We start from the raw sequence: 17,650 nt of genomic DNA, 5'->3' as shown, positions 1-17,650 counted from the left end.
GGCCAGGAGATGTGGCAAGAGGAAAGAAGCAGCTAGAGTAGGTACCTGTTCCTGCCCGAGTTTGTGGTCCGTCTCCCTCCCCCCTTCCCATGACTGACAGATGCTAATTTCCTGTAAAGATTCCTCCAGGCTCTCTCCAGCTCCAGCTCGCTCCTTTATCTTATCAAAGCCCCGTAATTACAATTGCTATTTTGTTTCCTCGAATCAGCAATCCGAGCTCCCAGCCCCAGATAGTAGGAACTCCTGTCAGCCTGATCCCTGAGTGACAGCCTCAGCCCCTTGGAGGCTTCCCTCCCCCTTACAAATACACTTTAAGAACACACACATTCTCTACCAAAACACACACACACACACACACACACACACACACACACACACACACACACACACTCTCATACACACCCCTCTGGAGACACACAACTTTAAACACATACATTTAGGCACAAACAACAAACACTACAAACACACCCCTTTAGACACACTTTATAAACATGCACCTTTAGACAAATACTCTACAAACACACTAAAATCCTTTTGACATACACTTTACAAACTCTTTAAACAGCCAAAAACAAAACAAAACAAAAACCCAGCCTCTATTTATTGAGTCTTCTATGTACTCAACCCTGTGCTTGCCACTGAGGGGAAGACTGAAGACAGATAAGGCATGGTCTCTGGCTACCAAATATTTACAAACACACTCAGGCCATGAATCTTCAAAACATACTCTCCTGTCTACAAATATCAACATGTTCATTGTAAAGAGGTATCCATTTTGCAATAGGAATGGTCTACATAAACCTCTTCATACATCAAAATCAACCAGTCTTTCCCTCCAGAATCCTGCCTCCCCCTCCCACTCACCAGGGCCAGCCAGCCCCCTTGCCTGGGCTACCTGTAGGGGAGACAGGAAGGGGTGAAGCCTCAGTGTCTACTCTATAGGAGCTCAGTCTGCCTGGGAAAGAAGACACACATGGCAAGTTAAATAACAATACAAGAGTTAAATAACATTATTAACACATGCAGGCTGACACTTCCACGCACACCATTGCCACATAAATACAATAGGCTCCCACTATAAGCCAGATTTCAAACCAGACTTTCAATAAACACTCAGTCTCCTGGAGACCACATACAAGCTTGGCATAATCCATAGGTGGGGAGACACAGGTAGGTTGAGGTCGTGTATGTGTGAGTGCTAGAGGGTTAGAATGACTGTCCACAGTGTATGGGAGGACTTAACAGAAGTCCCACTCTGCACCCCATATATACTCCATAGGGATGGGACCCACAGGACTACTCTTCCCCAGCCATGAGGTCTGAGACATCCCACAGGTGCTAAGCTCACAAATGTGGAACTCACGCTTCAAGATTCATTCATTTGCTCATTCATAATGAACACATTTACTAAGTGCCTACTGTGTGCTATGTAGTGATAGAGATACAAAGATGAATAAGGTTTGGGCTTTGTCCTTTTTGCTATTCCCTGCCTCATTCCTTACTTCTCCCCTGACCAGGCTTGGGTATGAGACACTCTGGTATAGTGCCTAATACATAATGTAGGGGATTCCCTATATTTCTCCTTCTGAGGCTGACTCCCTCAGTGCCCCAGTATTCTTGCCTGAAACCAAGGTGGGTGGAAGAATGGGGAACTGGGCCTAGGGTGGTGGTGGTGATAGGTCTAAATGGGGGCCAATTTCTCTGGCTCAGCAATATTCTAGCCCTGCCCACCAGGTGGTATCAGTCCCTAGGAATTCTGAAGCTGGTGAGAGATCAGTTTCCCAGCTATGCTTCCTTCCCTCTTCACCCTTCCCTAACTCAGCCATGGGGGAGGTGTTGTGAGGAGCGCAGGGAGCTATATCTATTTTTGGAAAACACCTAGTGCAGTGTAGCCAACCCAAACCTTGATTATCTGCAATTGACCCCATGCCTGGAATGCTCTCCGTCCTCACCTCCTAGTTTCTCTGCTCAAATACTGCCTTCTGCAGGACACCTTTCCCTGTCCTCCTCCCCATCCAGCGCCCTTCCCTCTAAGATTATCTTCTGTTTATACTTTCTATATCTTATATGTATAATTTTTTGCACATTGTCTTCCCCATTAGAATGTAAACTCCTTGAGGGTTGGCACTGTGTTTTTGACACCCCTCCCTTTTTATACTCAATGCTTAACAAGATGCCTGACACATAGTAAATTATATATTTGTTGGCTACTCTAATGGCATACAAAGAAAGGTTGGGAGGAATGTCTCAGACTCCCAGTGTCAGCAGCGGTATTGAGTGGTTTGCAATTGGGCTGGGACAGGGCTTAGGCTGGACATTCTAATCCCCCTCACCAACTCTATCAGTGCTTTGGGGATGCATTCACACTCATCAATTTAGAAGAGAGATAACTTTCCTCATTAGGGTGAGTCTTATATGTTGATAAGTTTATTATTCTAAAGATTTGCATGTATGAGACAGGACCAATCCAGAGCCAATGACCCTTACTCTTCTCTACGGAGATCCATAAAGCTGCCATTATCAGCCTCCCAAGGAGCTGCATAACCGTTTTTTTGGTTGACCCCTTCCCTTTGAGACCAAGAGAAGATCCCAGGATACTTCCCTCTCCTTGTCATCATCATCGTCCTGCCCCCCCCCCCAGCTGCTGTCTTCTTTGGGGAATCTAATACAATAATAATAGCTGGTATTTCCATGTCCCTTTAAGATTTGCAAAGTGTTTAACAAATATTTTATCTTTCCAATAACCCTCCGAGGTAGCTGCAATTATTATTTGAGGACACCAAGGCAGATAGAGATTACACAGGGTCACACAGCTAAGTACCTGAGGCCAGATTTGAACTTGTCTTCCTAACTGCAGGTCCAACACACAATTCACTGTACCACCTTGAAGACTACAGACAGAAAATGCTAAAATGGTATTTGCGATCTGAAGATCTTGCCTCCCACTCAACTAAAGTCATTCTAAACAAAACACCCCACCTCCCTGAAAGTGGCAGGGGGAAGAAACCTATTTCTAGAATCCTGAGTGTATTTGACCTTCTGGTTGCCCTGAACTGCTCACCCCAGGACTTTGTAACGCAGCCTGTGGACTATCCTGGGCCTCTGGACTAAGCAGAGACCAAAGAGAAGGGGGAGAGAAGAGAATCTCAATGTTTCGGCAACATACACAGAAAAATGGCATCCTTCTGTCCTGAGTCTCCAACACTGCAAGACTGTTGAGACGATAGTGGTGGCGGTGATAGTCCCTTCTGAGCACCTGTAAAGTAATCTCCCTTCTGGTAGCACCCTACCCCATATGCCAGGTGGGGGGGGTGTGGGAATGGACTCTAGTTACCCAGTCACCCAATCTGGGATGCTAACCCCTCCCTCTCCATCTGGCCCTGAATCAGGTTTCTTAGGATAGTCCAGAGAAGACCAGCAACTTTCACAAAGGTGGAGGGGAGAGGGGGGAGGTAGGGTAGTAGGGTAGAGGAGCTGACTCAGCCCTTTGTGAAGTATGTTCTTTCCTCCCCTTATCTGGTAGAGACCCCAGGGCACAGTGCTTCCCCACCAATGCCACTGGGGGCTAAGTCTGAGGGCCCAGCTTGAGCCTCAGTCCCCAGAGAAGGGGCTAGGCATTCCTTTTTCTTCATTCCACAAGACAGAGTATGTGTCACCCCCTTCCCCAGGGCTCCTCAGCCCAGTGCTGACAGAGGCCCAGACCCATGTTTGGATGCTGATAACCTCCCAGGGTCTGGCCCTCCCCTTCTTTCACACTCAGGAGTTGGGAATGGAGTGTGTGTGTGTGTGTGTGTGTGTGTGTGTGTGTGTGCATTGGGGGGAGGGGGCGCTGGAAGAGCAATGACTTCAGTGATTTTGGTTTGTTAGGGAATACATGCCACTTGCAATGAATACTTTGGGGTGAGCTAGCCAGCAATTCAGTCTTCCGTGGGGGAAGAGTCTCCTCATATTGTGTCCCAAACCAAGCCATAGCTGAAAAGGGGTAAAAGGGGGACTGAATCTTAAGATGCCCCCTGGAGGCAGCACTTCCAGCCTTCACAAAGTATCCCCCTCCCCACTTCTGCCCTACTTCCCCTCCATGAGGCCAGACTGCCATCTGGTGGTCCCACTAGGAACTCTACTCCCCAAGGACCTCCAAAATTCAAACAGGAAGACACTTCCCACCCCTCACCAGGAAGATAAAACAGATGAATTTGCAGGGTTCCCCCTGCAAAAAACCACTTTATTTTCAACTTCTTACAAAAATGTTAAAATGTCTGGAAATACTTAGATTTCTGAATAAAATCATTTCACTGTCCATCTCAGGAGGAAGGAAAAATCTTTGTTCTTCCATTCCCTCACCCCATCCACTGATTACACCTTCCTCCCTATATGAGGGTGAGAAAAGCCTAGAGCAAAGAGGTGAGGGGGAGGAAGAGAGGAGAGAGGAAGTAGGGCTTGTGTTGAGACAATATCCCACTCTCCATACTTTGACCTTGGGATAGGGTTCTGCTGGGGGTTAAGAAAGGGCACCAGGGTTCCTTCTCTTTGTCCCTAAGAGCTGTTCTGGTCCCTATTCTCTTGCAGATAAATCAAGAAAACCAAAAAAAAACCATTTTTGAAACATCCAGGAGAAACAGGACCATGTGAGTGGGAGGGAGAGACAACTGTGGGCCTGAAAAGACAAAGAGAGATAGGACAGGTGAGAGGTCAGCCTTCACTCAACAGTCCCATCATCTCAACCCTGGGACTTGGGTACTGGAGAAAGGAGCTCCTCCTTCCCTCACCACTGTACCCCTAGTGAGATAGTGGAGTGCAGTGGGGTATCCCTTCCCACTCACCTTTGCCAGTTATAGCCTCCCCTGCCGCTTCTTGGCAGGCAGAATGGGCAGCAGTTCTGGGTCCCTGTCTTCACTCTCATCCTCTTCTGAGAGTTCACTGTCCTCCATAGACACTAGTGAGCAGACACACCATCAGCATCATGGAGGGGGATGTCTCCTGTCTCTCTTTTTTTTTTTTAATAGGTAATTGGGGTTAAGTGACTTGCCCAAGGTCACACAGCTAATGTCAAGTGTTTGGTCTGTGGTTGGATTTGAACTCAGGTCCTCCTGACTTCAGGGACAGTGCTCTATCCACTGCACCACCTAGTTGCCCCTCCCCTGTCTCTTGAGCCCCATTGTGTACCTAGACTTAGAATCAGCCACATCGAAGGAAGACACACTAGGAGTAGGGGTTCCCCAGGACATCACTACCACCAGAGGCAGTCTCCCAGTCCTTGGGAAGTTTATAGCCTGGCTGAGATAATAGCATCTACAGATGAGGCAAGCCAAGAACAATAACAGAATTGTTTCCTGATGACAATACCACCACTGAAAGTCAAGGCTTGGTTGGTATGGGAATGCTTACCAGAGGAAAGAGAGTTGAACTGGCTAAGACAGGTAGGATTTAGATCATTTAAAGATGGCTAAGCTATAAGGGGTGTGAGGTTGGGGGAAGAGCATTCCATGCAAGAAATAAGGTAAGCCAAGGCCCAGGTCTGGCATATATGGGAGCAATGAGGGAACTTGTCTGATTGGATTGGAGAAAGGGCTCAAAAAGTAGGCAGGTGCCTGATTATAGAGTCTTGAATGGCTAGACAGTTTGGTCTCCAGACAGTGGAGAGATGATCACCGGTGAAGGTGAAAGACAGGATGCTTCAGGAAGGGGGTAGTTTGGCATCTCCACAACCCCCTCACCAATCTGGTGCCTCCGGTGACACACACAGGACCAGAGCCGGACTTCAGAGGTGGAAGGTCACTGGAGGCTGGAGTGGGAAATCACCTAGGCTGAGCTGAGGGAGTAGAGAAGGAAGAAGTCTAGTTGAGGGCTCATAGCCCTGGTCCAAACCCTACAGCTGAGTAAGTCAAAGGATCAGAAACATAGAGCTAGAAGGGCCTTCAAAGGCCATCTAAGAAACCGAAGTAACTTCAGAAGTGTTAGTCCTTAGGGTCTTTCTTGGCTTGAGGTTTCATGGGAAGTGATAAAAATAAAAAGAACACCCCAGCCTCTAGGCTACAGATTGGGGTGAAGGGACAAGGGTGAGGGGTTACTCTCACCATGGGCTGGCAGGACAGTTTCAGGTTGGCCAGTGGCACAGCAATTTCCTCATTGTCATGGTTTCGGGCCACCACCTCTACAATATTGCATTCTTCCTTAGCATCTTCTGTGAGGCAGAGCTGGGGGGAGATGACAGACAGAACCAAGGCCTCACAGTCATCCAGGCACCGTGTTCATCAGGCTCCGATGAGCTGGTCAGACCCACTGGAATGACCCCCACCCCCCATCCCCTCACCCTCAATCACTAGGCCACATACCCAGTGAAGAGGATTAGTTATGGAAGGTTTCCTAGAAGGAGCTTTGCAGCAGTTGGTTAGTCTGGGAGTCCAGGGATCCTGGTGTCTGCAGCCCTGGCCTTGGAAGGGGTATGCCATTCTCTGGACACTATCTGGATAGAGACATGGATAGGCCATCTCTCTATCCAGTTCTAGCTGGATGCATACATAGGGTGGGATTACAGAAGGAAGCCTACAAATTACATGTGGATCCCCTCACCATGGTCAGTGCCAGCACATGCTCCGTGTTGTCCTCCTCCTCTACCTTGAAGGTGTAGGACCTAGCCTGCCCGGACAGCTCACAACCTGGGGAAGGTGGTGCAATGGGGAATGGAAGGGGAATGGGAGGGTATTGAGGTAGCCCTGGGAGTGCTCCTTCCTCGCCCAGTCCTACCCCCTCCCTCCCACGTGGTGGCTCAGGTCATTCCCTCCCCCACCCCCGGCTCCGCCCTCTCCACGTGCTGCCCACATCTGGCCCCCAACTCCTCCCACCTCAAAGATATGGGGGAATCACGATCTTTCCCCTCGGCCCCGCACAGCTTGGGGAGGGCAGGGAGTAGGGGGTCGCTCCGGACCCCTCGGTCACCAGCACCAGCTGTCTTCCTTCCCACGCCCATCCCGCTCACATCTGAATGGCTGTGGCCCCTCTCCCTCTGCCCTATCAGGTACCGAAGAAGAAGCTGTCCATGGTGACTGGGCCCAGGCCCCGCAGCCTCAGGGATCCCATGGAGCCCCCAGCCCGGGCCCGGCTTTCCTGTGCCTGAAACGCCGAGGAGGCAGAGGCGGCAGCCATGCTGCAGGGACCGTCTACAAACTCCATCCCCAGCACGCACAAAGCAAGGGACCGTCGCCGGTTCCGGCCGCGCTTCTTAAAGGGGCAGCACCCATCTGAGCCTTGGAGGTGGGGGACTTAAGCACAACCTAATAGTGACCAGCTCCGCCCCAGAGATGGGCGAGGTGAGCGGGGGCTTCCTTCTGTCTCCCTCCTCCCTTGGCCTTAAGCAAACCGTGGGAGTCGATTCCTTCCCAAAAAGCAGATAGCAAAAGATAGACGCACCCACACCCGCCCCTTGAGCGGCGTTTGCACACACCGACCAGCACACTGGAGCCCTGAGCGCTCTCTTAAGTCGTCTGCAAGCTGACCTTATCTCGCCACATGTGCAGCAGGGGTCAGACTGACTGCTCCTATCCCCTCTTCTGTAGTTTCCCTCAAAGTAGTCTTCTTGTAACAGAAGTTGGGCACCTTCCGGCAGGTTGTCCCAAGAGCAGGGACGTAGCTTCTCAAATGGCTGCCCTTCTGCTTAGCTACCTGACTTTCCTCCTACACAGAGGGCCTTGGGCCAGTGAGATCCGTCTCTATCCTTGCTAGCAAGGAAGGCGTTAGATCTGCAAACCTTCGTTAGTATGCTTAGATATGAAGCTTTCCTGGTTATGCTTGGCCCCTAAGCTGACAACCAGGACAGCAAGACAGCAACCTAGGATTTACCTGCCAAGTGAGTCTTCGGATGCCAGTGGAGTTGCTTACCTAATTTAATATTTCCTTATGTATAGGTGGAAAAGCTGATAGTCATATAAATAGTGTCTTAAAGGCTACTCAGGAAGAATTGGAGTGGGTGGAGAGGAAGAAATGAAAGGCACCAAGTATTAAACACAACGTGCTGGGGCAGCTAGATGACATAGTAGATACACCACCAGCCCTGGAGTCAGGGGTACCCGAGTTTAAATCCAACCTAAGACATTTGCCACTCACTAGTGGTGTGACCCTGGGCAAGTCACTTAACCTCATTGCCTAACAAAAAAACAAACCAAAAAAATGGCTTCATCAATTAATTTGTGCCTGTTGACTGCTGATCCCAGAAAAGTGAGGAACTGAAGGTGACATTTTCCTGGAATCTTCTCCTTCCACACCTCACACCACTACTTAGCATGAGACTCAGAAACTTTCTCCTCCTCCTAACCTCCCTTCCTCTCCACATCCTTCAACTTGACAAAGGAACTGTTTGGCAAAATTCATCAGTACCCCTCTTCGACAATTCTCACACTGTCTACAACTCTTGTTTTTATGACACTTAAAAAATCCCATGTAACAGTAAGATGTAGCCCTAGTACTGCTTCGTGCCCAGGCAGAATTGGGCTCAACACCTTCACTTTGATGAGAGGTAAAGAAGACACCTCCTGTCTCAGGACATCTATCTGTTCCTATGCTAACCCTGAAAAGTGTTCCACCTGTAAGACTGATTTCTTAGTCCCTAGGATGGTAGAAAATAACAATACAGGACACTAGACTTAAGTACCTATGGGTAAAACTGCTGTCTTCCACCCACCCCCAGCTACCAATAAATCAAAGGACAATTGTGCATCTCTTCCAATTCCCAGTTTCTAAGTTGTGTGGCTCATTCCCCTGCCTTCAGTCCTTTAACTCACTGTGACTCCTGACTTAGGAACTTCCAGCCAGTTTATTTGTTCCCACTGAAGATCATAGTGGGAGGCTGGAAGGCATCCTGAAAATACCCCGGATACACCTCTAGAGAAGTAGGGAGTATGTGTGTATGTAACTACAAAAACTCTACTAGGATCAACCACTCTTTTTCCTCTCCTATCAGGTTTAGTGTCTAGCCTAATCCTAGAAGTTGTATGAAATACTGCTCACACACTCAAATGCTGAAAAAATATGCTAAACCAAAAACTTACCTGAAAGAGTAGGATGTTGGAATTCACAGCTTCTTTACCAAAGTCTTTAGCCACCCAATATACTTATATTTTCTCTCTATAACTAGGATTAGAACCTAAGTCTTCTGACTTTCAATCCATGAAGTTCAACCAACATTGGTTGATGGTTCCTGTGAAGAGACTGTGAAAGAGGGCCAGAAGCAGCAGGATTGACTTGGCTCCTCCAGTAGGTTCCCTCCCCACAGCCAAGATCAATTATTGCAATTCAAAATATGCTTATTCAAGTCTTGTAGTCTTTTTTTTTTTTGGCTAGGCAATGGGGTTAAGTGACTTGCCCAGGGTCACACAGCTGAGGCTGCAATTTGAACTCAGGTCCTCCTGACTTCAGAGCCAATGCTCCATCCGCTGCACCACCTAGCTGCCCCCTGAACACTGATTCTAAACCAACATCAGTATCTGTATGTTTAAAGACCCGAGTCCTAGTTACCATGAACATATTTGGGGAGGAGCAGACTATTATTCTATGCCACGGCAGGACATACTCCTTTCTCCTACTTCAGTCCATTTATTTGCAAAAGTAATTCCCTAGGCCTGCAATCTACTCCTTTCTTAACACCCAGAGCCCTTTTCTCCCTTTAAGGCTTGGCTCATGTGTCACTCTCCCCAGAATTCATTCACTTAGTCATGCTCCCTCTTTCTTTAAATTACCTGTTTACTTACACTATTATAACTGTGTCTACAGATTTAAAAGAAAACAAACTACCTTCAAGGAACTTCATATTCCCAGCTTTAGTATGTAACAGAAAAATGTTTGTTGGATATCGAGCTTGCTTGGACAAGATTTTGCTTCTCCAATAACATCTCTTGATCCCTGCAGCACGCTCCTCAGATGGCCTCAAAAATTTGAACAGTCTAGCTGCCGCTAATACTTCTTGATAGTTTGTTCTCTAAAAGGGAATACTTATCCTGTTGGCAGACAGCAGCCAACTCCTCCCTCCAATTCCTGATCTTGTTCTGAGAGTCACATAAGCAGGAGAGCCTTGGGGATGGCTTGGGGACAAAAGAAACGCCTCCCTATTTATTAATTCTAAGCAAACTCTGGAATCAGCGTTAATGAATGAAAGTATGGAAGGTGAAAGGCCTGGCTCTAAGGTAGGGCAAGACAAAAGACCTAAGTTTCACTGGGCCAAGGTAATGGGTTTGCCCAAGTTGAAGCAAACAACAAACAGTCACTTCAAGTTTTATTTTGCTTCTTGCATGGTCTTCAAATACAGTTTATAGTTCATTTTCTACAAGTAACTCAGATGCTCTAAACAGATTAATGAAAGTGGCATTCCAACCTTAATGAAAGTTCATAACCATGAAAGATGTGTTAACATATGACTTTACAATCCTAGAGTGATGGTGTTTGGCCTGGACATCTGTTCCATACAGTTAGCATTTATACATGAATTAATAAGGACAGAGAAAGAGATATCAGCAACTTATAAAGCCAGGCTATAAGGCCATAAGCAAACTAGGCCATAATGCTAGGAATCCTGATTAAATTCAAAGTTGGGTCTGGAGCTCACGAATAATTGTTCCTTCAGAGAAAACAAGATAGCTATATGCCACTCTAGGAGATCACTCAAAAACCAGTGACATTAAACTTTTCTTTCCATAAAGCTATAGTTGGACTTCTCTGACCCACTTCAAAAATGAAGATGCAAATTTGCTTCTAGATATTAAACAGGCCAGATTCTCCTATTAAAGAAAACACTTCTACTCTGAAAATGAGACGGCCTTACTACCACTGGGTGGGGTAAGGTTATCCCTGGATACCTAGGGATAAAGGGCCTTCTCTCCACAAGATGCCAGTTAACTTAAAGCCCAGCAGGCTCCAAGACGGAGTTACTTAAAGAAAACTAGCTTTATACTTTTCCCTCTTCCTCCCCCACAAGGCTGGAATAAGGTACCAAAATGATTGTAGGTGAGTTCTATGTCTGGAACTCTCCCTGAAGTGATGGAAAAGCTATACTTTTGCAGAGAATTTACTTGCTAGCATCAATCTCAGACCCCTAAAAAAGAGGCAATACATTAAATCTGAGATTCATGAAGCTTTCAGAATCTGTGGTTACATCAAAAAAGTAGGTAATCACTGAAATCATTGGTTAGTATGTGCTCATCCTGGTGTTTCTTTTAAAAACAAGAACATGCAGGAATTAAAGACTCTGATTTAATCAAACCAGTATGAACAGGTCCTGAAATTAAAGGACAACTGAACTAAGGGCAAATCCTGATCATCTCCCTATGCCCTACCTGCTCCTGTTCCCTAACAGGTGTCAGGGATCACTTACATTGACATGCTAAACCTACTGGGGTTGATTTCTAGGGCAATAGTGATAGCATTAACCTGGTAACAGATCAGCCTCACTTACCAAATTCAGGACTTCATACACAAAATGGTTACGGTCTAGCCCTGGGTGGGAGGCACTTTAAAAATAATTTTAAAAAAGAAAGTCAAGGACAAAGAAAAGTTAACTCCATCCTCCAATATGGTTTTACATTATTCAAAAAGTACCATCATGGATCAATACCGTTCCATTTCAAAAGAAAAGTTACAAAAACAGTAAACACAAGAGTTAATAAGCATACAGCTAGTTTATATACAAAGAAATATACAAGTATGTATTTTGTGACTTTTGTCACATACAACTGCACATTTGTCCCTACAAAGCACAACACACCTGAACCAATGGTCATCCCACTGACATTGGCCATAGTTTTGTGAACAAGCAAAAAAGATTGCCCAAATCAGACGTGTCACTACTTATTTTCTGTTGCTAATTGACAACTATCCCACCTAGGATTCTCCATTCTGTAGTATCAGAATTCCAAGGAAACCGTTTTGTCTTTTGTCATGTCACCCAAAAAGGAAAGGGACCCATCATTCAACAAATTAATGAGGATGAAGGAGGAGGTGATTTCAGCTGGATATTCCGGGTGAGAAATGCAACCATACGGATATAGAGAACTACTGCCTGCTTCTTTAATGACAGGACCCCTTTCCCTAAAGATGCAAGAAAGATGTCTTGGCACGTGACACAAGACCTGAAAGGGAGGACCATAATTCTTATTTAAACAGAATTTAAACAGCAGTAGTCTCTTCTGAACAGCAGGTAGTCTGAATGTGTGATGAGTAAGGCTTCACATAGTCCTCCTCGCCCCAGTCCCTTTGGCTGACTTCTTCCTCTCCTGAGGCTGCACCACATGGAGACCCCAACCACCACCCACCCACTTGGGAGTTGTCAAGACATTAAGACAGGTCACAATGTCAATGAATGTCACAGGCTCCTGCCAAGGATAACCACATCCTTTGGAAATCCCTCCATTTTTGCTATTTCAAAACAACCTAACTTGCTGTAGAATTCCAGGATCCTCTTATCATCTGGTCTTACTTCACAGAAAGCCCCACGGGAGCCTGAAAACAAAACAAAACAAAACAAAAACCATTCAAAATGTAAAGGAGGGGAGCTATTATGATGCAGATTGGACAAATGTACAATATTTAAAAAATTATTTATCCCTGTACAAATCCCACAAAAAATCTGACAACAAAATATAGTATGACAGAAACTGCTGGACTTACAAGTTATGTGAGACTTGGTTAATCCTCATTCCTGAACTTATTAGCTCTGTGATCATGGGTAAATCATTTAACATCAGTCTCCACAGACTCATTTCTAAGATGTGTACAACCATACCTTGTATGTATCGCACCTATGTCAGAGGGCATTTACATGAATTCTCATTTAAATTTTACATATAACATATATATGCATATATGTATGTATGAAAAATGCTTTGAAAACTTTAAAGCACTGTATACATGCCAGCTGTTGAGATGCATCAAGGGTCTGATTTAAATTACAGTTTGTCCCCCATTCCAAAAACCTTTCAGAGACAAAAGCAGAAAGGAGCGAATGGTGAAAAATACTTATAAAAAAGGCCCCATTCCAGAAAGCAACAAGTTCCCTAAGGGTACCTATTAAATATGGAGCCTTGTATCCATTCAGTTACAACCTATTTAGATTGTGTTCTGTATACGTAAAATGAATCTTGGGGAAGTTAGGTGGCATAGTGAATAGAGCACCAGCCCTGGAGTCAGGAGGACCCGAGTTCAAATCTGACCTCAGCCACTTACTAGCTGTGTGACTCTGGGCAAGTCACTTATCCCCAACTGCCTTAAAAAAACAAAAACAAAGGATGAATCTTACATAATGAAAATGCCCCAAAGCCCATTTAGAAATAAATAAAAGATGCATCTGTCTCAAATAAATGTCACAGACTGTTTTGATCTGGAGTTAGAGACCTTAGAAATTATTTAATTCAATGACTTCATTTTACAGATAAGGAAACAGACACAAAGAGACTGACACACAAGACACAGAAGCAGTACAGCAAAAGCATAATTTAAAGGGGAGGGGAAAAAGTATAAACATTTATACAGGCATCTAACTATGTGCCAGGCACTGTGCTAAGTACTTGTATGAAAATTATCTCATTTGAACTTCACAACAAATTTGCAAGGTAGATGCTATTATTATCCTCATTTTACAGATGAGGAAACTGAGGCAAGCAGGGGTTAAGTGACTTGCCTAGAGGCACATAGTTTAGTGTCTGAAGCTGGATATGAACGCAGGGATTCCTGACTCCAGGTCCAGCACTCTTTATCTACCAATGCATCACCAGCTGCCTCTGGTTGACCCAGGTCCTCTGACTCCAAATCAAGTAGTCTTTCCATTGCACTATGGATACAACAATAAAGAGTAACAAACCAGGTACTCAGCATTATTCCCAACCCTGAAATCCATCTTGGCTTTCCAATTTAGGGAAATTTTGAAAGGATAGATAGATTTTTAAGACTCTATTAATTGAGAACTACTGTAAATTGATCTCTTATTTTAAGAAAAATGAAATGCATCTGAGGTAAAAGATCTTAAAAATAGAGAGTCAACTTTCCCTTTGTTTTAAAGGTAAAGAAACTAAACCCAAGTAAACTACCCAGAGTCACAATGCTTTGACTTGTGGTTTTTCTTTTGGAGTTGACAAAATAAGAATCAATATTTTCATGGTCCTAACCCTTTATTTGAGGCCTAACCATCTCCCAAAGACAGTTGGAAGAAAACACAATAGTTATTATCAGTTTAAAGAAAAAAAGTCATAATGATAAATATATAAGCAGCTTATAACTAGTTTTCTTGGTCAATCCAGTTTCCCATACTCCTATCTAGTCCAATGTTTATTTTCTCTCTCTCTTTATGGTTCTTACTCCCCAAAAGACCCATACTCACCATTAGCTTTGAGAGAAGACAGCAAGCATGCCATCATGCTTTTGGCCACACTTGGATCAGTTACTTTTTTGTGAATGTCCATCTTTATCAGAGATGGGAAGTTGGCAAGGAAAGTTTCTGGCAATACTTCCTGCTCTTCATGGAAACTCAACATTATTTTCTAGAAATCACAGAATATGCAATCAGTTGCTTTCTGTTATATGCCTGACAGCCAAAGAGCAGGGAAAAGATAAAGGAAAAAAAGTAACAGATAACTGTTTGCCAGTTCTTGTCCTTGTATATTTTGTAGTCACCACTGTTAAGTCACCTTATATAGTCACCAAATGTTTAACTTACAAGTCTAACTTACCATTTTTCTAAAAAGTGACAAAAAAAACCCCAGTTATTTTTTGTAAGAAATATATCAAGCAACAATTTCATTGTGAAAACTGCATATGAAGTATACAAGTTGCCTACAGTACGCTAGCACAATGTAGCTGCTTAACCAGAAACCACTTGCCAGTTTGACCCTGAAGGAGTTAGGAGAGACACTCAAAAACAATATTCTTTACTGCATATCTAAGTCATTTAGAGTGAGCAAAAATTAAAAAAGCTATAAGGGACTGTGAGGGATCTAGTGTTATGGGAGTGATTTCACTATTAGATAGGGATGGAAAGTCATAGTTAAATAAAATATTTAATAAATTTCCACATGTAGAACCCTGAGCCCTATAACACAGAGATCTAAGTTTAAGAGCCTATTAGCCCTGCTCTCAAGGAGCTTAAAGTCTAGTAAAAAAAAAAAAAGGAGGGGGAAAAGTGAACTGTCAAATATTAGCTCATTTAAGCAAGCACTAGTTAACCACCTACCAAAAAAAGTATTAACATAGTCTCATAAAGGAAATGGATTTCAACAAACATTTACTATATGAATGCTCTGCCAAGTGTTGGGGAAAATCCAATGATATCATCTCTACCTTGGTACAGCTTACAGTCTAATACTTCTCAATGGTTAATATCTTAAATTATACTGTAACAAGTTTTGACTTAAGCACAGGTTGTAATGGGTCCTCCCAAAGAATCAAATGGTCTTAAGGTGACAGAAAAGAGGAAAGATAAGGGGGAAAATGCAAGAAACAAGTGCTAAGAATTGGTCCACAAGTAAAAGACAATCTAGCAATGTGACTGCCTGGCTTCCCCTACTTGCACTTCATTCCGAATATATGCAATACTGACCTCAGCCTCTGAGAGCTCTTTGTCACCATTTGGCTTAGTGTACTTTTCTTGCATGAAAGGAATCCAGGAAATTTTACATTTTTTAATGAAAGGGGTTACATCCACAGTGCCCAGGGCATAGCCACAAATGCCATCTTCATCTTCTAGCACAAAACAGTAATCTAAACTGAGGGAAAGCAGGCCTCCCACTAACCTGTTTTAAAGGAAAGAGTATCAAATTCATGGTTTGCTAGCATGGTATTACTTAAAACTTTAATCCTCACTCATACTAAACTCACTAAAATAACCTAAAAACCTACAGAAACAGCCGCTGATAAGAGTAGACTAACTGGAATAAACTTTTACAAAGCAACGTTTTAAAGACTCTTTAGTGTGTACATTTGACATGAAGGGCCAACCAAAATGTCAGCAAGGATAATCTGATTTCATTTACCTATTGAGCATCATTCAAAAACCCAACCCTCAAGAAAAGTAGTATTTTGACAATGAAGAAAACAGCAATTTCATTGCTCAATGCTAACTTCACTAATTTGGCTCCCTATATATCTCCAATCTACTGACCACCTCTCCTCAACCGCTAACAATAAGAATGGTTTCTTAATGACTACATCCAGGTTTTTAGAGGGTACATACTTATCTCCAATAAGGTCTGGCTGACTTTGAAAAGGTAAACCAACTCCATCGTCATACATTTCTCTGCAAATCTTGTACACAGATGCCTAAAAACACAATGCAGTATGATGATGGGTCAAGAAAGGTGGCAAAAGAAATCTACCAGAATAACGTCAGATAGAAAGAAGCGTCAGACTGGACCTGCTAATAGGGAATGAGTAATCAGACTAGCTCCATCTCATATAAGTTCTAGTTGGTTAACTAGAGTTAGTTGAAAACCAAGGCAGAGGTGTATAAAATGATTGGAAAACTTCAAACGTTTCTATGAACACTGATAGGGCTCACTTGTCAGATAAAAGTTAAATAGTTACAGCAAAATCCAAGGATTTTTAAAAAGCTCATTGTCTCAGTTCTCCATTTGCTATAATAAAGCTATTTTATGTATGAATAGTAATTTCATCATTGCTCAAAGAATTACACATTATCAATCACCAGCTACGATTACAATGACACTAAAATTGAAAAGTAATGGTATCTTGACAGCTGGCATCTCACAATCAAGTGAATATTTATAACTAATATGCAGGAGGAAAATCAACTCTTCAGAAGCTACCCATCATTGTTTTTTAAGAATCCCAACCCTGCAATTCTTGACTTTTTCAAGAGAACCTATCAGAACTTCTAGCTCCTGCTTTTTATAACCTTCTACATAAATCTCTAGTGCTCAGTTGTCTCATGTTTCTCTTACCCAATCCCCATAAGCAAGATGCTGCAAAGATCTTCAATCTTCCCAGAATAATAAAAATATGTAACTATTGGGCTGAAAGTAGAGATACATATGTGCACCACAGGTCACAGGTAAATACAGAAGATGACCATTACCTCATCTTTAGGAAAGTATGGCCTGATAGTATAAACTTTGGAGGTAGGAGTCAGTGGAGGTGGTTGAAAAAAGAGGTCATTTGCCCCATCAATAGGCAACAATCGCTGTGGAAAGAAAAGGAAGAGAATCATCACTACTGAGAATTAGTCAAATGTTTCATGGGTGTGCACTGCAGATTACCAAATGAACATTAACTGGCTACTGCAGGCAGGCCTAAAGAAGAGGGGTTTGATATGCTTTACTAATGCAAACACCACTTTGCAGGGGGTGGGGGCAAGGGCGAGATATTTCTGAATAGAAATTATTCAATCTGAATGTTATACAACTTTAGTGGCTCATTGATGGACTTAAAAGGATGGTACAGTCTATTCTAATTTTTTTTATATATATATATATATGTATATATATATTTTACCAATCTTATCTAGACCATCTCTGTATTAAAAGATGGCAGAACAGATAATGTCAGGAGGAGAGGTTTGGTCTGAAGAGGGTTAACTGTCCAGAGGAGACGCTTTATCCCCAAAGCAATGCGCTTCAGTTTGCTGTGTGCAGCAGAGCACCTGTTGGGGGGAAAAAGTAGAGCA

General features: G+C 43.7%; 2 protein-coding genes across 5 annotated transcripts in view; both read right to left on the bottom strand.

Moving 5' to 3' along the window:
* Positions 1 to 4,188: 4,188 nt before the first annotated feature.
* Positions 4,189 to 7,153, bottom strand: NPM3 (nucleophosmin/nucleoplasmin 3). Its single transcript, XM_020963166.2, is given in 8 exon segments — positions 4,189 to 4,654; positions 4,821 to 4,933; positions 5,715 to 5,726; positions 5,729 to 5,762; positions 5,765 to 5,809; positions 6,075 to 6,194; positions 6,571 to 6,656; positions 7,020 to 7,153. Coding segments are annotated over 7 exon segments (525 nt in total). The 5' UTR covers positions 7,144 to 7,153; the 3' UTR covers positions 4,189 to 4,654; positions 4,821 to 4,829.
* Positions 7,154 to 10,248: 3,095 nt separating this feature from the next.
* OGA (O-GlcNAcase) overlaps positions 10,249 to 17,650 on the bottom strand; it is a 29,867-nt gene continuing 22,465 nt past the window's right edge. For 2 of the 4 annotated variants that reach the window (XM_020967113.2, XM_020967118.2), the window contains 5 exons: positions 17,063 to 17,167; positions 16,202 to 16,287; positions 15,569 to 15,761; positions 14,354 to 14,513; positions 10,249 to 12,480 (listed from right to left, as the gene is read on the bottom strand). In XM_020967113.2, the coding sequence (XP_020822772.1) occupies positions 12,344 to 12,480; positions 14,354 to 14,513; positions 15,569 to 15,761; positions 16,202 to 16,287; positions 17,063 to 17,167 (681 nt within the window). In that variant the 3' untranslated portion in view covers positions 10,249 to 12,343. Of the gene's footprint in view, positions 12,481 to 13,657; positions 13,808 to 14,353; positions 14,514 to 15,568; positions 15,762 to 16,200; positions 16,288 to 16,928; positions 17,168 to 17,650 lie in introns of those variants that run through there. The other 2 variants (XR_013485278.1, XR_013485279.1) reach the window with 2 other exon arrangements.

The sequence above is a fragment of the Phascolarctos cinereus genome, unplaced genomic scaffold, assembly GCF_003287225.1.
Source record: "Phascolarctos cinereus isolate Bilbo 61053 unplaced genomic scaffold, phaCin_HiC Scaffold_3;HRSCAF=262, whole genome shotgun sequence".
Lineage (NCBI taxonomy): Eukaryota > Metazoa > Chordata > Mammalia > Diprotodontia > Phascolarctidae > Phascolarctos > Phascolarctos cinereus.
This window is presented reverse-complemented; position numbering and strand designations above follow the sequence as displayed.